Source organism: Schistocerca piceifrons, chromosome X (assembly GCF_021461385.2).
Source record: "Schistocerca piceifrons isolate TAMUIC-IGC-003096 chromosome X, iqSchPice1.1, whole genome shotgun sequence".
Classification (NCBI taxonomy): domain Eukaryota; kingdom Metazoa; phylum Arthropoda; class Insecta; order Orthoptera; family Acrididae; genus Schistocerca; species Schistocerca piceifrons.
This window is the reverse complement of record NC_060149.1, coordinates 189,672,337-189,698,607: the sequence shown is the minus strand read 5'-3', so window position 1 is coordinate 189,698,607 and position 26,271 is coordinate 189,672,337. Positions and strand designations below refer to the sequence as shown.

Below are 26,271 nucleotides of genomic sequence, written 5' to 3'. Positions count from 1 at the left end.
CACATGCTTGGAATGACATGGGGTTTTATTAGAACAAAAAAAAAAAAAAAAAAAAAAAAAAAAAAAAAAAAAAAAAAAAAAAAAAAAAAAAGTTCACAAAATGTCCGACAGATGGCACTGGACAGCAAAACATTAGTGACTGCGCATGACAATCGTGTATGGCTCTGAACACTATGGGACTTAACATCTATGGTCATCAGTCCCCTAGAACTTAGAACTACTTAAACTTAACTAACCTAAGGACAGCACACAACACCCAGTCATCACGAGGCAGAGAAAATCCCTGACCCCGCCGGGAATCGAACCCGGGAAACAATCATGTATAAAAGGAGCTGTAATGAGAGAGAGAATCAGATGCGCCAGCAGTCGCAGCATGTTTACGTTACCTGAAAAGGCGCTTTTAGTGAAGCTGTATTATCAAAAATGGTTCAAATGGCTCTGAGCACTATGGGACTCAACATCTTAGGTCATAAGTCCCTTAGAACTTAGAACTACTTAAACCTAACTAACTTAAGGACATCACACACACCCATGCCCGAGGCAGGATTCGAACCTGCGATCGTAGCAGTCCCGCGGTTTCGGACTGCATCGCCAGAACCGCACGGCCACCGCGGCCGGCGCTGTATTATCAGAATGGGGAATGCGCTAGTTCAGCGTTACGATCCTATCGCCATTGGAAGCGGATTCGAACGGGTAAAGGTCCGTTGACAAACGCAGCTGTGGCGAGAATGATTTCGAAGTTCGAAGCCACGGGTTGTTTAGACGATAGACACCGTAGTGGCCGACCGAGCACAAGGCGTAATGGTGCTGAGACAGCTCAGGAAGACATGGGTACTGTAGGGGGTTCGTCTATGCATGGGAAAGTCAGCGCTCGTGCAGTCGCACGTCGCACCGGCGTTCCATACACTACTGTTTGGGTGGCGTACTCTCCGATGCTATCCGTACAAAATCCATCGGCATCATGAACTGTTACCTGGCGATTTAGTGAAGCGGAGGGCATTTGCGGTGTGGGCGTTTCAAAAGATGGCGGAAGATGACAATTGGTTGAGTAATGTGTTGTGGAATGACGAAGCTCATTTCACGCTCCGAGGGCCTGTCAACGCCCACAACTGCAGAATTTGGGCTACCGAAAATCCTAGAACTGTCGTGGAAACTCCATTGCACGACGAGAAAGTCACGGTATGGGTTGGATTTACCACATCTACCGTTATCGGGCCTTTTTTCTTCGATGAAATGGGTGATTCTGGTTTTGTAACTGCTACCGCGACTTGTGAGAGGTACGCCGATATGTTACAGAATCGCATCATCCCCAGCCTGGCTGATAAACACCTGCTGGAACGTACGATGTTTATGCAGGATGGCTCTCCACCCCATATTGCTAGACGCGTGAAAGATCTCTTGCGCGTGTTGTTTGGTGATGATCGTGTGCTCAGCCGCCACTTTCGTCATGCTTGGCCTCCCACGTCCACAGACCTCAATCCGTGCGATTATTGGCTTTGGGGTTACCTGAAGTCGCAAGAGTATCGTGATCGACCGACATCTCTAGGGATGCTGAAGGACAACATCTGACGCCAATGCCTCACGATAACTCCGGACATGCTTTACAGTGCTGTTCACAACATTATTCCTCGACTACAGCTATTGTTGAGGAATGATAGTGGACATATTGAGCATTTCCTGTAAAGAACATCATCTTTGCTGTGTCTTACTTTGTTATGCTAATTATTGCTATTCTGATCAGATGAAGCGCCATCTGTCGGACATTTTTTGAACTTTTGTATTTTTTTTTTTGTTCTAATAAAACCCCATGTCATTCCAAGCATGTATGTCAATTTGTACCTCTCTATCTACATTATTCCGTGATTTATTCAGTTTTCAAATTTATACTCACTTTTTGATCACCCGATATGTTGCACTGTGGTTATTACCTTCTAAAATCCTTCTAAAGCGGGTGATCTCACTTTGCCGCAGGCCAGTGTGAAGACGGGCTGTTCACGTTCGAGAAGGTGACGGGCCACTTCCTGCGGAGCGCCCAGCAGGTGGGGCTGGCCATGGCCGCCTCGCCGGGCATTACCCTGCAGTGTGGCGCCAAGTGCCTGGAGGCGGGCTCCGACTGCCCCGCCTTCAGCCTCGACTACAACGCCATGAAGTGCTTCAAGCTGGACCGCAACACCCAGGGCCGCGGCAGCGACCTCTCGCCCAGGGAGGGGCAGAGCTACTTCGAGAAAATCTGCCTCAGAGGTCAGTTCTCTCATTGCGTCAGCTTACTACGAGGATCACTCCAAAAGAAATGCACACTATTTTTGTAAAAATGCAGTTTTCATTCTGCATGTGTGAAAGTTTTACATTGTGTAGATACATCCTTCTCGCTTGTTTTCAATCTTAGTTCGACCTGTTTCCGTGAGTGGCGCCGTCACAGCATGTCTTCAAGATGGCTGCTACACTTGACGTTCGTCAGAAGCAACGTGCTGTCGTAGAATTCGTGTGCTGTGAAAACGAGACAGTGGGAAACATCCACAAGAGATTGAAAAAGGTGTATGGAGATGCTGCTGTCGATCGCAGTACAGTTAGTCGGTGGTCAAACAGGTTACGCGATGAAAGCGGGCACGGCAATATTGAGGAATGTCCTCGCAGCGGCAGGCCTCATATTGCACACACTCCAGACAATGTGCACAGAGTTAACGAATTGGTGACTGCTGACAGACGCATCACAGTAAACGAATTGTCGTGCTACGTTGGGATAGGGGAAGGAAGTGTTTGCAGAATACTGAAAATGTTGGCGTTAAAAAAGGTTTGTGCCAGGTAGGTTCCCAGGATGTTGACAGTGGCTCACAAAAAAAGCAAGAGAAACGGTATGCAGCGAACTTTTGGAACAGTACGAGAATGGTGGAGATGAATTTCTAGGAAGAATTGCGACAGGTGATGAAACATGGCTCCATCATTTTTCACCAGAGACGAAGAGGCAATCAATGGAGTGGTATCATGCAAATTCACGCATGGAAAAAAAAAAATTCAGATCCACACCTTCTGCTGAAAAAGTTATGGCTATGGTGTTTTCCCATTCCGAATGACTCTTGCTTGTGGGCATCATGCCAAGTGGAGCCACCATAAATTCTGATGCATATGTGACGGCACTGAAGAAACTTCAAGCTCGACCGAGTCGTGTTCGACCACATTGGCAAAAGCAGGATATTTTGCTGTTGCACGACAATGCACGGCCACATGTCAGTCAAAAAACCATGGAAGCGATCACAAAACTTGGATGTACAACACTGAAACACCTACCTTACAGTCCTGACCTAGCTCCATATGATTATCACCTCTTTGGGAAACTGAAAGACTCTTCGTGGAACAAGGTTTGAAGATGATGACTCCATTGTGCACGCTGCCAAACAGTGGCTCCAACAGGTTGGTCCAGAACTTTACCGTGCGGGTATACAGGCGCTGGTTCCAAGATGGCGTAAGGCAGTTGAGAGGGATGGAAATTATGTGGAGAAATGAAAATATTGTTCCTAAAGAATGTATCTACACACTGTAAAACTTTCGAACATGTAGAATAAAAGATGGATTTTAAAAAAATAGTGTGCATTTCAATTTTGGAGTGACCCTCGTATATTTTGGCATTGGGAGCGGAATTTTTTATTCAGTTTAATATTCTGACTAGTTTGCTGCGGCCAGCCACGAATTCTTCCCCTGTGCCAATTTCTTCATTTCAGAGTCTCAGAGCAGCACTTGCATAATATGTCCTTATTTATTTGTTGTATGTATTCCAATCTCTGTCTTCCTCTACAGTTTTTATCCTATACATCTCCCTCTAGTACTGTGGAAATTAATCCCTGATATCTTAACATATGTCCTATCACCCTGTCCCTTCTTCTTGTCAGTGTTTTCCATAGGTTCGTTTCTTCACCATTTCTACAAAGGACCGTCTCATTCCTCCCTCACTTAATTCTCAACAGTCTTCTGTAGCACCACCTCTAAATGCCACGATTCTCTTCTGTTCCAGTTGGTGATAGAAATTTCGTGAAAAGATCTCGTCGCAATGAGACACGACTTTTTTTAACCACTGCTATCCGAACTGGTGTATCGTATCTGTGACACACTCTCTACTATTTCGTGATGATACAAAATTAGTTGCCTTCTTTGAATGTTTTCGATGTCCTCCGTAAATTGTTTCAGGTAAGGAACTCATACCGTCCAGCAATACCCAGATGTGGATGGACTGAGCAGTCTCTTTAATTGATTTTCTGCATATTCTACGTGTACCTAGGAATTCTGTTGCATCAGCAACATTTAAATTTGGGTGATTTATACTGTAACCGAAATTTAAGGAACTTTTTTAGTACTCATGTGGACGAATTCATTCTTTCCGTACGCTCGTTACTTCACCATTTATAGAAAGAACCTTCTCATTCATCACCTAATTCTCAACATTCTTCTGTACCTCGATTCTCTGCTGTTCCAATTTTTGGCAGAAATTTCGTGAAACGACCTCGCCGCAACGAAAAACGACTTCGTTTTAACGATAGTCAACCAAAATGGTGTATCATATCCATGACACACTCCCTCCCATTTCGTGATAATACAAAATGAGCTGCCCTTCTTTGAATGTTTTCGATGTCCTCCGTAAGTCGCATCTGGTAAGGATCTCATACCATCCACCAATATCCAGAAGTGGATGGACAAACGCAATGCAGGCAGTCTCTTTAGTAGATTTCCTGCACACTCTGTGTATCCATAGGAATTCAAGTGAACCAGCAACATCTGAATTTGGGTGATTTATAGTGTAACTGAAATTTAAAGAATTGTTTAGTACTCATGTGGACGACTTCATTCTTTTTATTGTTGAGTGTCAACTGACACTTTTCGCACCATGCACATATCTTGTCTAAATCATCTCTTAATTCATTTTAATATTTTGATGATTAAACCAAACTGTAGATAGCAGCATCATTTGCAAAAAATCCAAGAGCGCTGTTTAGATTGTCTCCAAAACCGTTTGTATTCATGAAGAACGGTAGAGGACCTGTAACATATCCTTGGGATAAACGTTGATTTGAGTAGGAGACTTCCCGTCAGTTACACTACTGGCCATTAAAATTGCTACTCCAAGAAGAAATGCAGATGATAAACGGGTATTCATTGGACAAATATATTATACTAGAACTGACATGTGAATACATTTTCACGCAATTTGGGTGCATAGATCCTGAGAAACCAGTACCCAGAACAACCACCTCTGGCCGTAATAACGGCCTTGTTACGCCTCGGCATTGAGTCAGACAGAGCTTGGATGGCATGTACAGGTATAGCTGCCCATGCAGCTTCAACACGATACCACAGTTCATCAAGAGTAGTGACTGGCGTATTGTGACGAGCCAGTTGCTCGGCCACCATTGACCAGACGTTTTCAATTGGTGAGAGATCTGGAGAATGTGCTGGCCAGGGCAGCAGTCGAACATTTTCTGTATCCAGAAAAGTCCGTACAAGACCTGCAACATGTGGTCGTGCATTATCCTGCTGAAATGTAGGGTTTCGCAGGGATTGAATGAAGGATACAGCCACAGGTCGTAACACATCTGAAATGTAACGTCCACTGTTCAAAGTGCATTCAATGCGAACAAGAGGTGACCGAGACGTGTAATCAATGGCATCCCATACCACCACGCCGGGTGATACGCCAGTATGGCGATGACGAATACGCGCTTCCAATGTGTGTTCACCGCGATGTCACCAAACACGGATGCGATCATCACGAGCCGGCCGCGGTGGTCTCGCGGTTCTAGGCGCTCAGTCCGGAACCGCGCGACTGCTACGGTCGCAGGTTCGAATCCTGCCTCGGGCATGGATGTGTGTCATGTCCTTAGGTTAGTTAGGTTTAAGTAGTTCTAAGTTCTAGGGGACTGATGACCACAGATGTTAAGTCCCATAGTGCTCAGAGCCATTTGAACCATTTTTTCGATCATCATGATGTTGTAAACAGAACCTCGATTCATCCGAAAAAGTGACGTTTTGCCATTCGTGCACCCAGGTTCGTCGTTGAGTACACCATCGCAGGGGCTCCTGTCTGTGATGCAGCGTCAAGGGTATCTGCAGCTATGGTCTCCGAGCTGATAGTCCATGCTGCTGCAAACGTCGTCGAACTGTTCGTGCAGATGGTTGTTGTCTTGCAAACGTCCCCATCTGTTGACTCAGGTAGCGAGACATGGCTGCACGATCCATTACAGCCATGCGGATAAGATGCCTGTCATCTCGACTGCCAGTGATACGAGGCCGTTGAGATCCAGCACGGCGTTCCGTATCACCCTCCTGAACCCACCAATTCCGTATTCTGCTAACAGTCATTGGATCTCGACCACCGCGAGCAGCAATGTCGCAATACGATAAACCGCAATCGCGATAGGCTACAATCCGACCTTTATGAAAGTCGAAAACGTAATGGTACGCATTTCTCCTCCTTACACGAGGCATCGCAACAACATTTCAGCAGGCAACGCCGGTCAACTGCTGTTTTTGTATGATAAATCGGTTGGAAACTTTCCTCATGTCAGCACGTTGTAGGTGTCGCCACCGGCGCCAACCTTGTGTGAATGCTCTGAGGAGCTAATCATTTGCATATCATAGCATCTTCTTCCTGTCGGTTAAATTTCGCGTCTGTAGCACGTCATCTTCGTGGTGTAGCAATTTTAATGGCCAGTAGTGTACTACGAACTTCCTGACAAGAAATCACGTTAGTAGTGGAACAAACGTCGTATGGCTCCACTCTCCATAGTTGCTAAATTTATTCAAGATGGCGGATCCAAGATGGCAGCGATGGATATGGAAATGTCACAACGACATCATGGCGGGAAGTCCAAATTTTGGCGAGAAAATAGGACAATTGGGCTACCTCCACTAACCTAATCCCCTCCTCTCCTCCCTCCCCGCCCCTCCCCCAGAAAATGGCGGTAATTTCAAATTAAAATCCAGCTGCACAATGCAACACACCAAGACTACATCCACTAACCTAAGAAAATGGCGTGAAAATAGCTCACTTGCACTACCTCCACTAACCTATGCGTCCAACCGCCACCTCTTCCTAGTAACACGTGGGGAAAGGACTCAGCCTGTACTGGGCTGCTGGATGGGATGGACGTAAGCTATTATTTTGCATGCAGTGTTTATTTAAACAATTTGAAGCACTAGCTTCATCCAGTGTATCCACCATGAGGTCTGGAGCCCAACTAACCTAGTACATAGTACTGCCACCAGAGGATACTGTCGTCCCTTCCGTGACATAATCCTAGATGGCGGTCTGGGGGCAAAATTGGTGGGAAAAGGACTGAGCCTGCTCTGGGCTGCTGGAGATAGGAAGGAGTGTACTATATTTATTTTGGAACAGTTTGTTTAGGGACAGATTTCACATAGTTTATTTGTTACACTGATACAAAACACTCGCAATGACATGCTAGGTGTCTCAGTATATAGTCTACAGACCGCAAAACGACTCGTAAATCATCGAAATAATGCAGTACACTGATGTACAGACATGCAAACAACTCGTAAATTGTCGAAATAATGCATGTATAATGCTCTGCAAACATGCTTGCTAATTGAAAACTGTCGAAATAATGCAGTGAACGCTCTAGAGAACAGCAAACTACTCGTAAATCAACGAAATAATGCAGTTCACTGATGTGCAGACACGCTCACTGATTATAAACTGTCGAAATAATGCATACAATTTATTTAGGGACGGTTTTCACGTAGTTTATTTACTACACTGATACAAAGCACCCACCCTGGGGTGGTTCAAGTCGCAGTAAATAGTCTACAGACCTGCAAACTACTCGTAAATCACCGAAATAATACAGTAAACCGATGTGCAGAGACGCAAACAACTCGTAAATTGTCAAAATAGTGCACGTAAAAGGCTCTCCAAACACGCTTGCTAACCGTCAACTGCCGGCCGCGGTGGTCTAGCGGTTCTAGGCGATCAGTCCGGAACCGCGCGACTGCTACGGTCGCAGGTTCGAATCCTGCCTCGGGCATGGATGTGTGTGATGTCCTTAGGTTAGTTAGGTTTAAGTAGTTCTAAGTTCTAGGGGACTGATGACCATAGATGTTAAGTCCCATAGTGCTCAGAGCCATTTTTAACCGTCAACTGTCGAAATCACGCATTTCACAGCCTGCACACCTGTTCACAAAATAATGCAACAGACACGAAAACAACTCGTAAATTGTCAAAAGATAAAGCATGTGTAATGCTGTGCAAACTCGCTCACAGCGTTTAAACAGCCGAAAATAATGCAGTGCACAAACACTTATTGCATGTAAAACACACTTTCGAACTATCGTGAACTGCGAAGTATCAGCGAACTACCCCCTACAGAACTTGAAGGCACACGCCCCGTCGGCGCCCTCACGCCGGCCTGATACGCAAGACACTTCTGTGCCACGCACGCATGTTTACTGTTGCTGACGCAATACCTCTCTTTCCGTGGATACTGCATTGCCAACAAACGGCATGAAAGGGTTTTTCTTCTCTTCGTCTTCCGTGTTTTATGCCTCCGTATCTTTCTTTGGGCTCTTGTGTCATAGGGCTATCTGAATCTGTCGGTTGCTGTATCCATTCTCGTGGGAGACGGGTTCCAGGTGTCATAGCTCTGCTGTCAGACTTTGTTCGCGTGAAGTGGAGTACACTCAGTGTACTTGAGTGTTGAGCACGCTGTTCTTCTGTGAGGGATGGTGGCAGCCGGAGGCATCAAGATATAAATCTGTATGCATTGACTTATTGTATACACTTGGGCAAGAGAGCCATCGGCCTTCCCATGAACTAGGACTTCAAGAAAAGGAAGTTAACCATCTTTTCCAATTTCCATGGTAAACCGGATGATTTCGTGGATGAAATTCAGATGTTCTGAGTATTTCTGGAGTTTTTCGGATACCTGTGGCTAGATGACAAAATTGTCGTTGACATACCGAAAGAAACAATCATGTTTCCGTTGCTCTGTCGTCGAAGTGCTCCATGAACAAATTTGCTGCAACTGACGAGGAGGGGCTGCCTATGGCTATGTCATCAGACTGCTCACAGTATTGCCCACTAAAAATAAAGTAGATCGATGCCAGATCAGGTTTAAATAGCTGTGTCATCTTAGGGCTGAACTTCTCATTGATTAGTTTAATGGAAATTTCCAATGGGATTCGACTTAAAAGTGGGACAACATCAAAGCTGACCACAATGCCAGACTCCTGCAACCCTAGCTCCTTCAGCCGACTGATAAATCCACCGAATTTCATATGACCAAAGGGCCCAACAGATAAGCCAGATGCTTCACCGGTGGTTTTGTTGGTGCCCTCACTACTGGACAAGTGCCTCCCTTGTGGGTTTCTGGTAGGCCATACAATATGGTTGGTATAGAAGTGTGCTGCCGAAGTGATTTGACGACGTTGTCAGCGAATAACCCACTCTTTAACAGAGCAGAGGTGCTTCACTGCACTTTCTTGGTTGGATATGCTGCTATTTTCTTATATGTTGGATCATCCAGAATCTCTAGCTTTTTTCGCTCATAGTCATTACACTGGAGGAGAACTGTGGCATTGCCCTTATCGGCTGGGAGGACAAAGATTTCTTTGTCTTCTCTGAGGGTAAAAAGCCCTGTTCTTTCTCCTATAGAGATACTGCTTTGTGGTAGAGCCGAGTTGGTGAGAACTCTATAGGTTTCCCAACGAGTTTCCTCTGGTACTCTTTGGAAAGCCTGTTCCACAGCACTTACAATCTTGGCTGTTGGGAGAACAGTCTGCAATAGCAGAACACTGCATTGAAAATGGACATAAAATGAATTACCGGCAAACGAAAGTCCTGGCTACCACCGATAAATTTTCAGACTGCATTTTCAAAGCAGCAATTTAAATCTGTGTGGCTGATAATTTAATCAAAAGGGACATGGGCTTCCAACTGAGCAAGGCATGAGAGTCAATACTAAGCTCAATCAAAGCAGAAGAAGGCATCCGGACGCAAAACGCGACAGGAAAAGAGAGTGGAAGGCAACTGAGACTCTCCCGCCACCCACCACTATTGTAGCCACACGCTCCCCCCCCTCCCCCCCCCCCCCCCCCCCCATCACCACCAAGCATGGTGCGGGGCGGGTCAGGGAGGCTTGAACGCTGCTGGACCAGCAGGTATAAATAACGTCAGCATGCAGCAGACAATTTATTCCATTAGCACCATCAGATGATGGCAGATATCATGGACCTTCGATGACTGGATCCAGCAATATATCTGAGAACCTGGGAAGCAGCATGTACGCTGGGAGAGCTTCAGATCACATACTGTCTTCAGTTCTTCAGTTTTCTCTCTAGGAATCGCTACCAATTTTTCCTGTACATGTGTCGTTAGTTTGACCACTACTACTCCAATTAGATCTTCTTCACTTACTGGATTGTCAAGAGATAAATTCTTTTCAAAAAAGATTTGGGAAAATCTTTGTAGTTATCATACCTGCTATTTGACAAATTTCTCCCCAGTAACGTGCAATTTCTTGCGTTACTCTGAGTTCTATTCGACCAATATTTATCCAAGAACATTTTGACAAACTCCTCATATAACTGTCATGTATCTCCTGATCTCATTCCTCAAGCTAGAGTGTCATTTCCATCTCACTGGTGACACAATCTATTTTCCTTCTGTCGTCTCTGTGTTCTGTTAACACTCCATTAAACTGCTTGATAAAGGCTACTTGATATAATTTTCCAGTAGCAGCAAAACTGTGAAAAGCACATACATAAAAATAGTGATCTTCATTCACAATATTTCCACTACTGGCATATGCTGCAACCACACTTATTTATGTTTGAATTTAACTTCTTCTTCACATTTTCAGCAGTGAGACTAGTTTCTATGCTATTAAAGTCACTGCTCTTGTGCTGAATACTGTCTAATTTCTCAAATATCTCCTTTGTATTAGTGAACACAATATCATGAACAGAACCAGCTTTAACAGATACTGGCAGTGTAGACTGAACATGTTCACTTTTGCTTATTATTTTCTCCGTAATCAGCTAATTAATTATTCATTTCAGAGGCTGTCCTTTTCAATTCTCACAAGGTAACATTCCTAGGTGCGCATAAACCATCCTTATGAAACTTGGTGGGTATGTAGGGGGGTGAAAGTAATGCAATACATTGTCTTTGTTTTTGCCCAGTTTAACTTTCACAGTTTCACACCCCGAATGATAATTTGGCATATCAGGATTAAAAGAATCTTAGAAACATGAAATATAAAAAATTGTGTTTAATATAAAAGGTGACATGTAATTGATGTTCCTGAAAGCATATAAGGAACCTTTGGAATAATTTGAAATTTTGCAAAATACCTCACCATCATTAATTCTGAAAAATGAAAACTTTTGTTATTACATAAATAAAAGGAGCTTTCACGTCCATCCATCCATTTGTACTGAAACTGGTTTCTAAAATTCCATTTTCGGGAAATAAGCTTTACACAAAGTGCTACTGGAGTATTTTCAACACACACAATAACTATTATTCTAATTCTTTGTTCTAAATTTTTTGTTTTATGTTTTAGACTATTATTTTTCGTTTTAAATTCATGGTTTTTTTGTTAACTGTTTCAAATACGTGTATTTTGTGAACTGAAAATAATAACTAACTCATTATTATGATACAAAATCATTACAGTAATGATAATCTGTAAAGAAATGCTTAAAAACACAAGGTTTTTTTAGACCATGCACATATAATGAACGAAATTTCTTCTCATAATACACACTACAGACAGCACTCTGTAAAGCAAAATTCAGCAGGATCCTCAAATTGTGTCTGGCTTTCTAAGTAACCTCACTTGTACTAGGCAAATATTCAGTACATTCGAAAATTGTGGTGGAGAGAATTGATTATACGCCAGTGAGCGCAGCTTGATTATATTGTTTCTCAAGTGGAGGTTGACATCGTAATTATTCAACAGAACTGGTTCTGAAAATCTGCTCACGAAGTTCTTCCAACATCGAAAGCCATACACATCTAGCGCCCGTACCCATGCCATTGAGCCTTTTGGGATTACCAGAGAACAAATTCCTTGTCCTTAGGTACGATTATCAATGCAGTTCTTTCACACTGACCATGACGAGAATCTACCAATACAGATTTTTCTCACGTATTGGAAAATAAATCTTCTGTGAAATATCTTTCATGTCGTCAGACGCTCATTTATCAGATTTTGATGCTGTCACAAAGAACAATTGGAGCTTCAAAAATAGATTCCCAAATTCTCGGTTTCTTTTATAACCATGAAAAGTGTGTGAAAAAAACGTTCTTCACCAAGGTTTTCCATTGTATTGAATATTTGCCTGGAACAAGTCAGGCTATTTAGGAGGTTGCCAGCCACAATTTGAGAATCTTACCGAATTCTGTTTTATAAGGTGTGTGTATTATGTGAAGAAATTTCGTTCATTGTATGTACGGTACATGATCTAAAAAAACGTATTTTAACCATTTCTTTAGAGATTATCAATATTACAATCATTTTGTATCATAATAATGAGTTATTTATTATTTTCAATTAACAAGCTACACACATGTGTACAGTAAACTAAGAAAACAAAAAACACGAAATTAAAACGAAAAATAACGATTTAAGACAAAAAACAAAAATAAGTAGAATAAATAAGTAGAATAATAATTAATGTTTAGATATTTTAATTAGGTATATTAAAAATTCTCCTACAGCACATTGTATACAGTTTATTTTCTATTCCAGCAGCACATTGTGTACAGCTTATTTTCTATTCCAGCAGCACATTGTGTACAGCTTATTTTCTATTCCAGCAGCACATTGTGTACAGCTTATTTTCTATTCCAGCAGCACACCGTGTACAGCTTATTTTCGAATAATGGTGTTTCAAAAACTAGTTTCATTACACATGGATGGATGTGGCATAAAAGCTTCTTTAATCTATGCTATTCAAAAGTTTTCATTTTTCAAAATTAATTAATGGTAGAGGTATTTTGAAAAATTTCGAATTATTACAAAAATTGATTATACAGTTTCCAAAAACGTTTATTACATTTCAACCTTAACATGAAACGCATTTTTTTTATATTTCATGGTTTCGAAGATTCCCCTAAACCTACATCCACATCTACATCTGCATCCACACTGCGCAAGCCACTTGACGGTGTGTGGCGGAGGTTACCCTGTGTACCTCTATCGGTTCTCCCTTCTATTCCACTCTCGTATTGTTCGTGGAAAGAAGGATTGTCGGTATGCTTCTGTGTGGGCTCTAATCTCTCTGATTTTATCCTCATGGTCTCTTCGCGAGATATACGTAGGAGGGAGCAATATACTGATTGACTCTTCGGTGAAGGAATGTTCTCGAAACTTTAACAAAAGCCCGTACCGAGCTACTGAGCGTCTCTCCTGCAGAGTCTTCCACTGGAGTTTATCTATCATCTCCGTAACGCTTTCGCGATTACTAAGTGTTCCTGTAACGAAGCGCGCTGCTCTCCGTTGGATCTTCTCTATCTCTTCTATCAACCCTATCTGGTACGGATCCCACACTGCTGAGCAGTATTCAAGCAGTGGACGAACAAGCGTACTGTAACCTACTTCCTTTGTTTTCGGATTGCATTTCCTTAGGATTCTTCCAATGAATCTCAGTCTGGCATCTACTTCACCGACGATCAACTTTATATGATCATTCCATTTTAAATCACTCCTAATGCGTACTCCCAGATAATTTATGGAATTAACTGCTTCCAGTTGCTGACCTGCTATATTGCAGCTAAATGATAAGGGATCTTTCTTTCTATGTATTCGCAGCACATTACACTTGTCTACATTGAGATTCAATTGCCATTCCCTGCACCATGTGTCAATTCACTGCAGATCCTCCTGCATTTCAGTACAATTTTCCATTGTTACAACCTCTCGATACACCACAGCATCATCTGCAAAAAGTCTCAGTGAACTTCCGATGTCATCCACAAGGTCATTTATGTATATTGTGAATAGCAACGGTCCTATGACACTCCCCTGCGGCACACCTGAAATCACTCTTACTTCGGAAGACTTCTCTCCATTGAGAATGACATGCTGCGTTCTGTTATCTAGGAACTCTTCAATCCAATCACACAATTGGTCTGATAGTCCATATGCTCTTACTTTGTCCATTAAACGACTGTGGGGAACTGTATCGAACGCCTTGCGGAAGTCAAGAAACACGGCATCTACCTGTGAACCCGTGTCTATGGCCCTCTGAGTCTCGTGGACGAATAGCGCGAGCTGGGTTTCACACGACCGTCTTTTTCGAAGCCCATGCTGATTCCTACAGAGTAGATTTCTAGTTCCAGAAAAGTCATTATACTCGAACATAATACGTGTTCCAAAATTCTACAACTGATCGACGTTAGAGATATAGGTCTACAGTTCTGCACGTCTGTTCGACGTCTCTTCTTGAAAACGGGGATGACCTGTGCCCTTTTCCAATCCTTTGGAACGCTACGCTCTTCTAGAGACCTACGGTACACCGCTGCAAGAAGGGGGGCAAGTTCCTTCGCGTACTCTGTGTAAAATCGAACTGGTATCCCATCAGGTCCAGCAGCCTTTCCTCTTTTGAGCGATTTTAATTTTTTCTCTATCCCTCTGTCGTCTATTTCGATATCTACCATTTTGTCATCTGTACGACAATCTAGAGAAGGAACTACAGTGCAGTCTTCCTCTGTGAAACAGCTTTGGAAAAAGACATTTAGTATTTCGGCATTTAGTCTGTCATCCTCTGTTTCAATACCATTTTAGTCACAGAGTGTCTGGACATTTTGTTTTGACATAAGAACAAAATTTCTTAAGATTTTCTGCCAAGTCAGTACATAGAACTTTACTTTCGAATTCATTGAACGCCTCTCGCATAGCCCTCCTCACACTACATTTCGCTTCGCGTAATTTTTGTTTGTCTGCAAGGCTTTGGCTATGTTTATGTTTGCTGTGAAGTTCCCTTTGCTTCCGCAGCAGTTTTCTAACTCGGTTGTTGTACCACGGTGGCTCTTTTCCATCTCTTACGATCTTGCTTGGCACATACTCATCTAATGCATATTGTACGGTGGTTTTGAACTTTGTCCACTGATCCTCAACACTATCTGTACTTGAGACAAAACTTTTGTGTCGAGCCGTCAGGTACTCTGTAATCTGCTTTTTGTCACTTTTGCTAAACAGAAAAATCTTCCTACCTTTTTTAATATTTCTATTTACGGCTGAAATCATCGATGCCGCAACCGCTTTATGATCGCTGATTCCCTGTTCTGCGTTAACTGTTTCAAATAGTTCGGGTCTGTTTGACACCAGAAAGTCTAATATGTTATCGCCACGAGTCGGATCTCTGTTTATCTGCTCAAGGTTGTTTTCAGATAAAGCACTTAAAAAAATTTCACTGGATTCTTTGTCCCTACCACCCGTTATGAACGTTTGAGTCTCCCAGTCTATATCCGGCAAATTAAAATCTCCACCCATAACTATAACATGTTGGGGAAATCTACTCGAAATATTTTCCAAATTATCCTTCAGGTGCTCAGCTACAACAGCTGCTGAGCCAGGGGGCCTATAGAGACATCCAATTACCATGTCTGAGCCTGCTTTAACCGTGACCTTCACCCAAATCATTTCACATTTCGGATCTCCGTCAATTTCCTTCGATACTATTGCACTTCTTATCGCTATAAACACGCCTCCCCCTTCACTGTCCAGTCTGTCTCTGCGGTATACATTCCAATCTGAGTTTAGGGTTTCATTACTGTTTACGTCTGGTTTGAGCCAACTTTCTGTCCCTAGTACTATATGGGCGTTGTGACCGTTTATTAATGAGAGCAGTTCTGGGACCTTTCTATTAGACGCTCCTGCAGTTTACTACTAGCACATTAATATTGTTATTCCCTGTTGCATTTTGCCTACTCCTACCTTGCCGCGTCTCAGGAGGCGTCTAATATGCCAAATTATTTTTCAGGGTGTGTTTTACTGCTTAAAAGTGAAATTGTTCAAAAACAAAAACAAAATGCGTATTGCATTACTTTGGATCCTCTACATACCTGCCAAGTTTCATCTAGGTCGTTTATTTACACGTGGGAATGTTCCCCTGTCAGTCTCCTCACTGAAAGTAGTTTGCAAGGTATTATTGGCATTTTTATTTTCGTTGATATCCCTACTATGTTTGACTAGAACGGCATCGTTTGTACTCACTCTATAGGGCAATTCATTTGTCATTAATCTTTTGGTTTTCCGTGAAGCCGGGAATATGTTCACATAATTCTTTAGTTTCCTTGTTGGTATTTTTTAATAATCTCTTCGATTTTGTTGTTAATATCCTTTACAGATACTTCTGTTTTACTGTTGTTATGTTGATATCCCTGATATAATCCCCTGTTTTGCCAAATTTGCTGTCTAAGTTCAGTTGTTTCTCTCTCCTTAATTCCGAACAAGTTTGCCACATTTCCCTGTTAGTAACACCTAGAGTTTCGTTTTCGGTTGTTACGTCGCAGTTATGGCTGGCCTCGCCACGTCTGCGGCCGCCATCTTTCATCTTTTTCCTCGTGCTGTCCAGGTGATGAATGTTCTCAATATTTCGCTCGTAAAATATCCATAATCCTTGGACGCAAACTTAATTTTCTGTGACATGAACTTGTTACATTTCAAGACACCCACTTATTACACTCCATGACATTCACTTCCATAACGTTACACTGCTACTCACGAGCCACACATTTTAATCACGTCTAATTCTAATGTCGCTCTGTGTTCAAATTCCAGCTTCCCAATAAGTTATGAAATACAGGGTGATTCAAAAAGAATACCACAACTTTAGGAATTTAAAACTCTGCAATGACAAAAGGCAGAGCTAAGCACTATCTGTCGGCGAATTAAGGGAGCTATAAAGTTTCATTTAGTTGTACATTTGTTCGCTTGAGGCGCTGTTGACTAGGCGTCAGCGTCACTTGATGCTAAGATGGCGACCGCTCAACAGAAAGCTTTTTGTGTTATTGAGTACGGCAGAAGTGAATCGACGATAGTTGTTCAGCATGCATTTCGAACGAAGTATGGTGTTAAACCTCCTGATAGGTGGTGTATTAAACGTTGGTATAAACAGTTTACAGAGAATGGATGTTTGTGCAAAGGGAAAAGTTCTGGACGGCTGAGAACGAGTGAGGAAAATGTGATGGAGATGTTAGAGAATTGGCTGTTCCCTCAGCTCGAACAAGAAGCACAACAATTCATATTTCAGCAGGATGGAGCGCCACCACATTGGCACTTATCTGTCCGTAACTACCTGAACATCAACTACCCGAGGCAATGGATCGGCCGCCAGGCAGCCCGTGACAGAGCACTTCATCACTGGCCTCCAAGAAGCCCTGATCTTACCCCCTGCGATTTTTTCTTATGGGGGTATGTTAAGGATATGGTGTTTCAGCCACCTCTCCCAGCCACCATTGATGATTTGAAACGAGAAATAACAGCAGCTATCCAAACTGTTACGCCTGATATGCTACAGAGAGTGTGGAACGAGTTGGAGTATCGGGTTGATATTGCTCGAGTGTCTGGAGGGGGCCATATTGAACATCTCTGAACTTGTTTTTGAGTGAAAAAAAAAACCTTTTTAAATACTCTTTGTAATGATGTATAACAGAAGGTTATATTATGTTTCTTTCATTAAATACACATTTTTAAAGTTGTGGTATTCTTTTTGAATCACCATGTAGTTTGTACTCCTTATCGCCAGCATAGGGATGCCAAATCACAAGATCCCCTTATGAAATAAGTTTCAATACAGTTGTTGAAGGCAGTCACGAGTCTGAAGAAAATGACATTGGAACTGTAGGTTAAAGTGAACTTGCCTTTCCGCCTGGGACTGCAAAGAAAAGATAACCCATGTGTAGTCCCCTCATTGCTATCATCCCACATGGAAGATGAATTTCTCTTCTGGAAAAGCTCAGTCCACCTTTGTAGGTGAGTGATCAGTGTGCCTGAGTGCCATGCATAGGATCCAAGTTCAATTTCCGGTACAGTCAGGGATTTTCCCTTGTTACTAGGCTCGCACTGGGTCCACTCAGCCTGATGATTCTAAATGAAGATCTACTTGAATGAGAAGTAGAACATCTACAAATCTAACAACGACCAGCAGACGGTGTACTGACCCCACGCCCCTCTATGTCGCATTCAGATGACGCCAAAAAAAATGGTTCAAATGGCTCTGAGCACTATGGGACTTAACTGCTGTGGTCATCAGTCCCCTAGAACTTAGAACTACTTAAACCTAACTAACCTAAGGACATCACACACATCCATGCCCGAGGCAGTATTCGAACCTGCGACCGTAGCGGTTCCAGACTGTAGCGCCTAGAACCGCTCGGTCACTCCGGCCGGCAGATGACGCCACTGGCTGAGGATGACAAGGCGCTCGGTCGGTTTCGACTGGCCCATCTGATGCGATAATGGCAGAGGTTTCCTCTTTTTCTGGTAGAGTTCTGACGTGGAAAAATTCTACTTGTGTAGCTACTGATGCATGTTGAGGTAGCATTCCAGTTAGTTTACTGCATAATGTAGTCTAATAATAATGAAAGACCTTTAACGATTTTAGACTGCCCATGACATTTATTACGTTAAAAGTGTAGCCTTCTAGTCAACATTTGATACAGAACAAGTTGCTCAGACACACCTGAATCTCGTGTTGGCATGTACAATTACTCTGCTAGATGTGTTCTCAAATATTGGTAGTTCCTCACACCACCAGCTCATCTACAGCGACATATGGCGCAACCGTACTCACAGGCTGCTTGCCGATCATGGGAATCGCCTCCCTGTGTTTCAGTCTATGTCTGTATCATGATAGCAACATATCCAGCTTACATGTAGCGTTAACTGTGATGCGAAAAATAGCAACTAAATGTTCCTGAACCTCACAACCCCTATCTATCGATTCTGTAGATATTGTGCAGCAATTGTTTTTTAACACCTTACACAGAGTCGAAAAGCAGTTATTATTCCCATACTCTATCCACAAATGGAAATGGAAGGTACCTTAATATATGATACAATGATAAGTACCCTATGTCACATACATCATAGAAATTCACAGGGTATGGGAGATAAGGATGAAGCTGTTGAAGAGCGTTTGTTGGAAAAGCTTGTATCCATAGTCTATAATTATAGCAATGTGGACCATGTTGGGTAAATACCGGCTTATAGTTTATTTTACCACAGCTCTCTGATGCGAGCTATTTTGCAACGCTCACACTGGTACTGATTGCAGCTATTTGATTTTGACCCCTATATTTCGCAAGTGAAACATGTACTACCACTTTAATAAAATCACTAAACACGTTAGAAACGACCAGACTGTCTTTATTGTCTAAAAATCTTGTTTCGGGATTGCACCCATTTTCCTATCCATCACCTCACACTCACTGATTACATAACCAATTAGTTCACTAGCTGAAGAACTTAACAAAATATAAAACAGGACTAAGCTGGCACCTGTAACTTATCTAAACTCACACAAGAAATGCCCTCAAGCAACTCGACGTTTACCACTACACATTATACTATGCTGGTTAATAGGAAGTAAGTTCTTAGTGTGCCTGTAAGTTCACAGGAGCGTTCTCCTAGAGAGCTCTCTCCACTTACTGAAATCGCTTCTTGCTTCTCAATTTACAGACGGTGTATTGAGTCCTTTACTTAGTGTGTTGTGGTGCACCACGTGAGCAGTCAGTAAATCAGTATGTAACACATACCACACTAGAACGGTACTAAACACACACGTGGCATACGATGTATTCGTTTTGTTTTGAAAAAAAATTATGCTTGTTGTAAAGATGAACTTTAAAGTTTGTAAATTATTGTTATTTGGTGTATTTAATTCCTGTTGAGGTATTCGATCGACAAACATGTTACATGGCGATAAAGTAACAACTGAGACTAAAGATCGATGGTTAGGGGAAGCACCTTAATTGAGAGAGCTGGAAAAGCACAGTGCGCGAATAGTGCAGGCGCAAAACGTATGGCCTGGCCTCACATATTGCCAGATTATACGTAATATATAGTGGTATGTGTTGAAGCTTACTAATTGATATGCAACGTTCTATAGCTGTAAATTGGCTCAATGAAAACAGTGTTTGTAAAACTGTAGCTAAGAGGAGCCCACTGCTTCGCTCACATAGATTATACAGGGTGTCCAGAAAAGGGCTCCCTGATTTCAAAATTAAATATCTCGAAAACAAAGATCGATAGAGGAATGCAGTAAACGGTATGTTTGTTGTGAAAGCTGTAAGAAGTTTATACAGCAGATTGAAATAATAGTTACAAAAGCTGCTATCAGATGGCGCTGTACGCTGTACAGCTCATATCAGCATACATAAGTGAAATACTCGTATGAAAACAATATTTGCAAACAATCACATCACAATGTTTTCAAAATGTTCACCATTGGCACTACAGAGGTGGCGCAAACGAAGAATGAAATTCGCCATCACATTTCGTAATGTCTCAACCGAAATGGATTCACATGCCACAGAAATTGCCGATTCAAGCTCGTCCAGCGTGGCGGGATGCTTCGGGTAGACCATGTCTTTCACTGTGCCCCAAAAAAAAAAGTCACAGGGAGTCAAATTCGGCGAATGTGGAGGCCAATCCATGCCTGCACCAGTAAATTTGGGATATTCCAAAGCAATGACTCGATTCCCGAAGTATTCCTCAAGAAAGCGAAACACTTGTTCGGTCCGATGTGGTCGGGCTCCATCTTGCATAAACCATTCAGTACCTGGTCGATCCTCTAACGCGTGCTGTGTGGCGACAAATTGTTCCAAAATTGCAACGTAACGTGCACCAGTGACCGTTTCTCGAATGAAAAAAGGGCCAATAATGCCCCTGCTGGATACTGCAGCCCACACAGTAACTTTAGGAGAATACAGGGGTTCCGCTTCACACCAATATGGCTTTTCGGAACCCCAAAATCGCCAGTTCTGCTTATTCACGTATCCATTCCGGGAATCATTGTGAGCATCTGATTAGCAAAGGCAACCCTTTGTTGCACAGCTCGTACTGGTGCGTTAGAATTTTGAATGGAAACATGTGTAGGCTCTTTCTCAGTATTTTCTGCGTGCTGGAACGCTTCAAACCAGTCTCGGATGCAATTCAACGGACGGATGACATTGGATTTCGCTGAATAATTCCAGAAACTGTGGCGATATTTTCAGGCGTAACTGCGGTTTGCTTGCGGCCAACATGCCCCACTAGATCATCAGTTACGCTGCCTGTTCGTTGAAATTTTGCTAAGAGCGTACGAATGGTTTGAAAACTTCGCCTTGTTGCCGTAGGACTCTCTTCTAACCTGTGGTACCCTAGCACCAGAAAAACGCGTTGTTCAATGGAGTACATGGTTTTAATCTCTTCCTTCGGTACACTAGCCACCATTCACGTTTCAATAGTGGAACTGATCGCTCTGGGCTTCGGATCACTATTTATACTAGGCATTACGTATGGCGATTACAGCGCCATCTGTTAACAGCTTTTGTAACTATTATTTCAGACTGCTGTATAAACTTTTTACAGCTTTCACAATAAGCATACCGTTTACTGCATTCCTCTATCGATCTTTGTTTTCGAGATATTTAATTTTGAAATCAGGGAGTCCTTTTCTGGACACCCTGTATGATCAGTAAATCTTTGTTTTGTTATTTTTTTGTTTTTCTCTACTCGAATTCTATGTTATTCACAAACTGCAACACCTTCTACACTTTTCACGCTAATGAAGAGCAATGACGCATGGTCTTATCCGAAAGCACTTACGGCCAAAAAGCGACGCTAGTAGCTGGAGTCCAAGGTTTTGTTAATCACGCCTTTTGCGTTCTTGTTCAGGAAGCTGACTATTCCTAAAGGAAAAAATACAAATATGGTTAAATACAGGGCTAACATGCGCAGCACGGTACTTTAATATTCTGTTAGGCACTCCATCATATCCATGAGAGTCCTTAGTCTTCGGTGATTTAATTATTGACTCACACTCCCCCTTGTCTGTATCACAGAGGAGTATTTCAGACATCAATCTCGGAAAGGCATTTCGCAAGAAAGTTATATGATCCCATGTAGAAACTAAATTTTTATTTAATTCACCAGCAATACTCAGAAAATGATTGTTAAATCTGTCCCGGATACCCTTCATTGTGCCCGTGTACTCGATCAGGTGTGTTGTAACAATGTGTGAAATATTTATTTAAAGAATCCATTGCTGCAGCTACGGAAAATTGCAAAAATAAAATTTCCCATTCGTGACTAAATTCTGCTCTGAGTGGCTTCACTTGTTGTTTATACATCACATTTGTACATTACGCCCCTACGTCTCACTTGTACCTCACTCGGATAAAATATCCAGTGTTTCCGACAATTTTTTTCCCACGTCTCGTGTGATTTATGCGTTCCACATTATCCGTTTTGAATCATATTACTGGAATTTTGCAATGTATGAATTCATCTTTTTCCGGACTGCACGAAATGTTTTCCCGCCGCCTTTCGCAGATCCCAACCACCAGCATAAACAGTAGCGCATAATTATGTACTTTGAACGGTTAAGCAAGGCTGTGTGCGAAACACGAGGCTGCAGCATAATCGTACCGTTGTACAATATACACTGCTCGACAAAAAAAGTGAAGCCCCAAGATCGGGAGAAGGAACGAAATAAAATCCCTCTTGTTGGATGGTACGTGATGTTATTTCATTGATTACAAAATCGAGTAAATTTACAGATAACTTGGCGTACTAGCGCACTTATGACTATGACGTTGCACCCACTGATTCAGTTGGGAAGGGTATCATAAAGCCAATTTATTCTCTCGTGATGCAAGCTGGCCCACCACTGGGGGTTTAGAGTCATAACAACGTAGCTAAAAATTGGCCATTTTGACATATCTGCTTCTTCACTGTCTTAATATTAAAGCTGAGAAATTGTTGAATGAATGTAAACACACTCTGAGGACAATGAGGTATCACAGTTATCAGCAGCATGAATATTGTGATAACAGTGATAATATTTCTCTTCCTGAAAATATTCCTTTTGCTTTTATCTATAAAAATGCTAGGAACGACGTTGTGATTCTAAGCCCCCACGTTTTATCTGATATTTGATATTCTGGATGATGGCACAGGGACGGCGTTGACATCTGAGCTGGTGCTACACCTGTTCAATTGGGGGAAAGCTCTCGGGATCTTGTTGGCCATGGGAGTACTTCAGCATTTCCCACACAGTTGTTCATAGACACATGTGCCTTATGTGGACGAACACTGTCCTGTTGAAAAATGGCACCACGTTACTGTCACATGAGAGGAAATTCACAAGGTTGGAGGATGTCCGAAACATACTGTTGTGCCATCAGAGTTCCCTCAGTCACTAACAACAGTGTCCTGAAGTCATACATGATGGCTTTCCACACCATGATGCCAGGAGTAATACTGATTTGCCTCACCAAAACCTTGGAACAATGGGACCTCTCCCCGTTTCATCGCCATGTTGTCTGGGGTAAAACAGAATCGCAGTTCTTCACTAGATGTAATGCTATGTCATTCATTGCCAGCCTGTATTTCCTGATGATGGCAACTCCAATTGCATTCATTTGCATTGTGGTGTGAACAGCAGGCTATGTATGAGATAGTTATTCCTAGTCTGGCTGCAGGTAGTCTCCAAACATTGCTACAGAATGACATGGAATGTCACAGGGAGTCCATTACTGGTTTGTGCATGACAGGTGCAGTTGTAAAGGGCTTAGAATGTGCCCGGTGCATAATACAGCAATGTTCCCTCATGGTGGTCAGACATGGTCAACTGGAACTTTGACAACGAGTATGCCTACCATTGTTCTCCCGTGCGATCCAACAATGGGCCACTGTCATATCCAAACGCTCCAAAAATCTGGATATTGCAAAATTCATCCACCCAGCCAAATGGAGACCCACAACGAGGCCCCTTTCAAACTCTGTCAGGTGCTGATAGTACTGTCTGACTGTATGTGGCCTCTCCATGTCCTTCACCGTGATTACTCATCACCTGACACTGTTCATGCAACGTATATACCCCACTAAGCCTGGAAACAGCACTAAAAATGAACAGCACTAATGCAGTCTGGTAGAGACAGAGAATTGCAACACTAATCATTCACCTGCCCGCTGATGGTGTATTCGTGTATGAAATCCCATTGATATCTGATCTTTTTTTTATTCAGGCAGTGTAACTTGACACTTTTCCGGGAGTGAAGGAATCAAAGGAAGTTGGACAAGTTCACGCCAGTACTGAATGTTTCCTGCCATTCCCAACCTCGTGCTGAACATGCCAAAGCATTGTAATAGATACTGTGAACACAATACTGACTCAAGTGTATTGCCTGTCCCGTGGAAAAGAAGCAGAGGTTCTTACCTGTACATCTCTCCTCTCCTTGCACCAGCGTGTTAAGTTGGACAGTGCTCGTGTGCTTACATTCCCAGCATACCCAATGAAACAGCTAATTTATATTGTGTGTGAAGTAAGTGGACAAGTCTGTACTTGACTTTTCTGCAGAAAGGAGAATCCACTGACGTAACAGACTCAGAGAAATATGTATCACGGCATTGGGAGACAATGAAAAGAATATATTATATGCACAAATATTTTTGGTTTCTTAAAATCCCCTTAGGAGGCAACCTGAAGCATATTTCCTTTTTCAGGCTACATCCACGGTTGCGAGGGTCGGGCCTGGGCATTCGAACGGCGCCAAGGCAAAGAGCTGCAGGGCCACGATGACCTGAAGCTCAACCTGGTGCAGAGCAGGCGGGACTGCATGGAGGCGTGCTTATCCGAGCAGCGGTTCACCTGCCGTTCGGCAGAGTATGACACACTCACCACTGAGTGCCGTCTCAGCAGTGAGGATCGTCGCACCAGGCCCTCTGACTACGTGGATGCACCCCCCACTACCGAATACCTTGAAAACCAGTGTCTGCCCCGTGAGTATGCCTAGCTTTCCGGCAAATGTGCTATGATTAATAATGCAAGGCAGATTTATGAAAACCAAGGACACGTACATTACATTTGTACATTTGGACAAGAGCGTACCCGAGAACTGAACTAAGGGGTGAGGGGGCTGGACTTAGTCATTTCTTTATTTATCAAGTTCTGTGGAAGCATGCAAGCTGAAGCTTCATTGTCATTCAACAGATCAGTACATGATTTACAGAATTCTTATTAGAAAATTTATATACAAAAGATTTAAGGAATTAGATCAACACAAAAAAATATATGAGTAAATAACACATTACAGATAGAAGTTGTAAGCTATTAGAAGAAGTATTGTAATGAATAGGAGTAGTGTGCTGCAAGGAAATCTCTCAGCTGACGTCAGTGTATAACAATGTACAAGATTATTGGCCACTTGTCTGCAATTATTTTGCTGACATCAGTCTGTTGTAACATTTTGGAACGTATTTTATGCTCAGGTGTTACAACATTTCTGGGAGCCAAAAATCTACGTTATAAGAATAAAAATTCTTCAAACAACCATCATATGAAACCCAACTTGCTCTGTTTGTCCATTACAACCACATAGCATCTAGATTGACGTATGTAATGTTCCTTGACTTCTAGAGGGCATTTGATACAGTTTTGCACTGCCCCTTCATGAACAAAATGTGAGTGTATGGAATATTAGGCCAGCTTTGTGGCTGATTGAGGAGTTCTTTGCAAACAGAGCATAGTACAGTAAAATGTTGGTAATTCAAGCCCACACAAGCCAAGCCTCCATTTAATCCAAGGTGGAAGACAATTGACTACTATGTTTAAAAAATCAAAATAATTTCACAAATAAAATCGAAAATGTGCAGGGAGTGGGTGTGATCAGTGGCCAATATGTGTGCTCATACATTGTTTACAGTCAGGACTACTTTAGCAACTATTGCTGTTTCACCCACCACCAGTAAACCAGTGTCTTCTCAGACTCAGTGTAGTGTATATGTATTTATATTTGTTCTTCCCATTTCTCATGAATATGAGTGTTGACTCTTCAAACCAGAAGAAGAAGTTTGTTTCTTTGGAGATGTAAATTTTAGCACTGAAAATATTGGACAGTAGGGACACTGTAAATAAGGTAGTGGCAGAGTTATGCATAGGAGAATTAACAATAGGTGACTGGCAATGAAGCAGAACCAAACTAGTGCAGTGGTATTGTACCAAAGCATCTTGTTCTTCTAAAAACATCAAAATTTACATATGGTAAAAACC

General features: G+C 42.4%; 1 protein-coding gene across 1 annotated transcript in view; it reads left to right on the top strand.

The window, feature by feature from the left end:
- LOC124722900 overlaps positions 1-26,271 on the top strand; it is a 506,082-nt gene that overhangs the window by 242,197 nt on the left and 237,614 nt on the right. The window contains exons 9-10 of the mRNA XM_047248040.1: positions 1,972-2,241; positions 24,726-25,001. Of these exons, the coding sequence (XP_047103996.1) occupies positions 1,972-2,241; positions 24,726-25,001 (546 nt within the window). The remainder of the gene's footprint in view (positions 1-1,971; positions 2,242-24,725; positions 25,002-26,271) is intronic.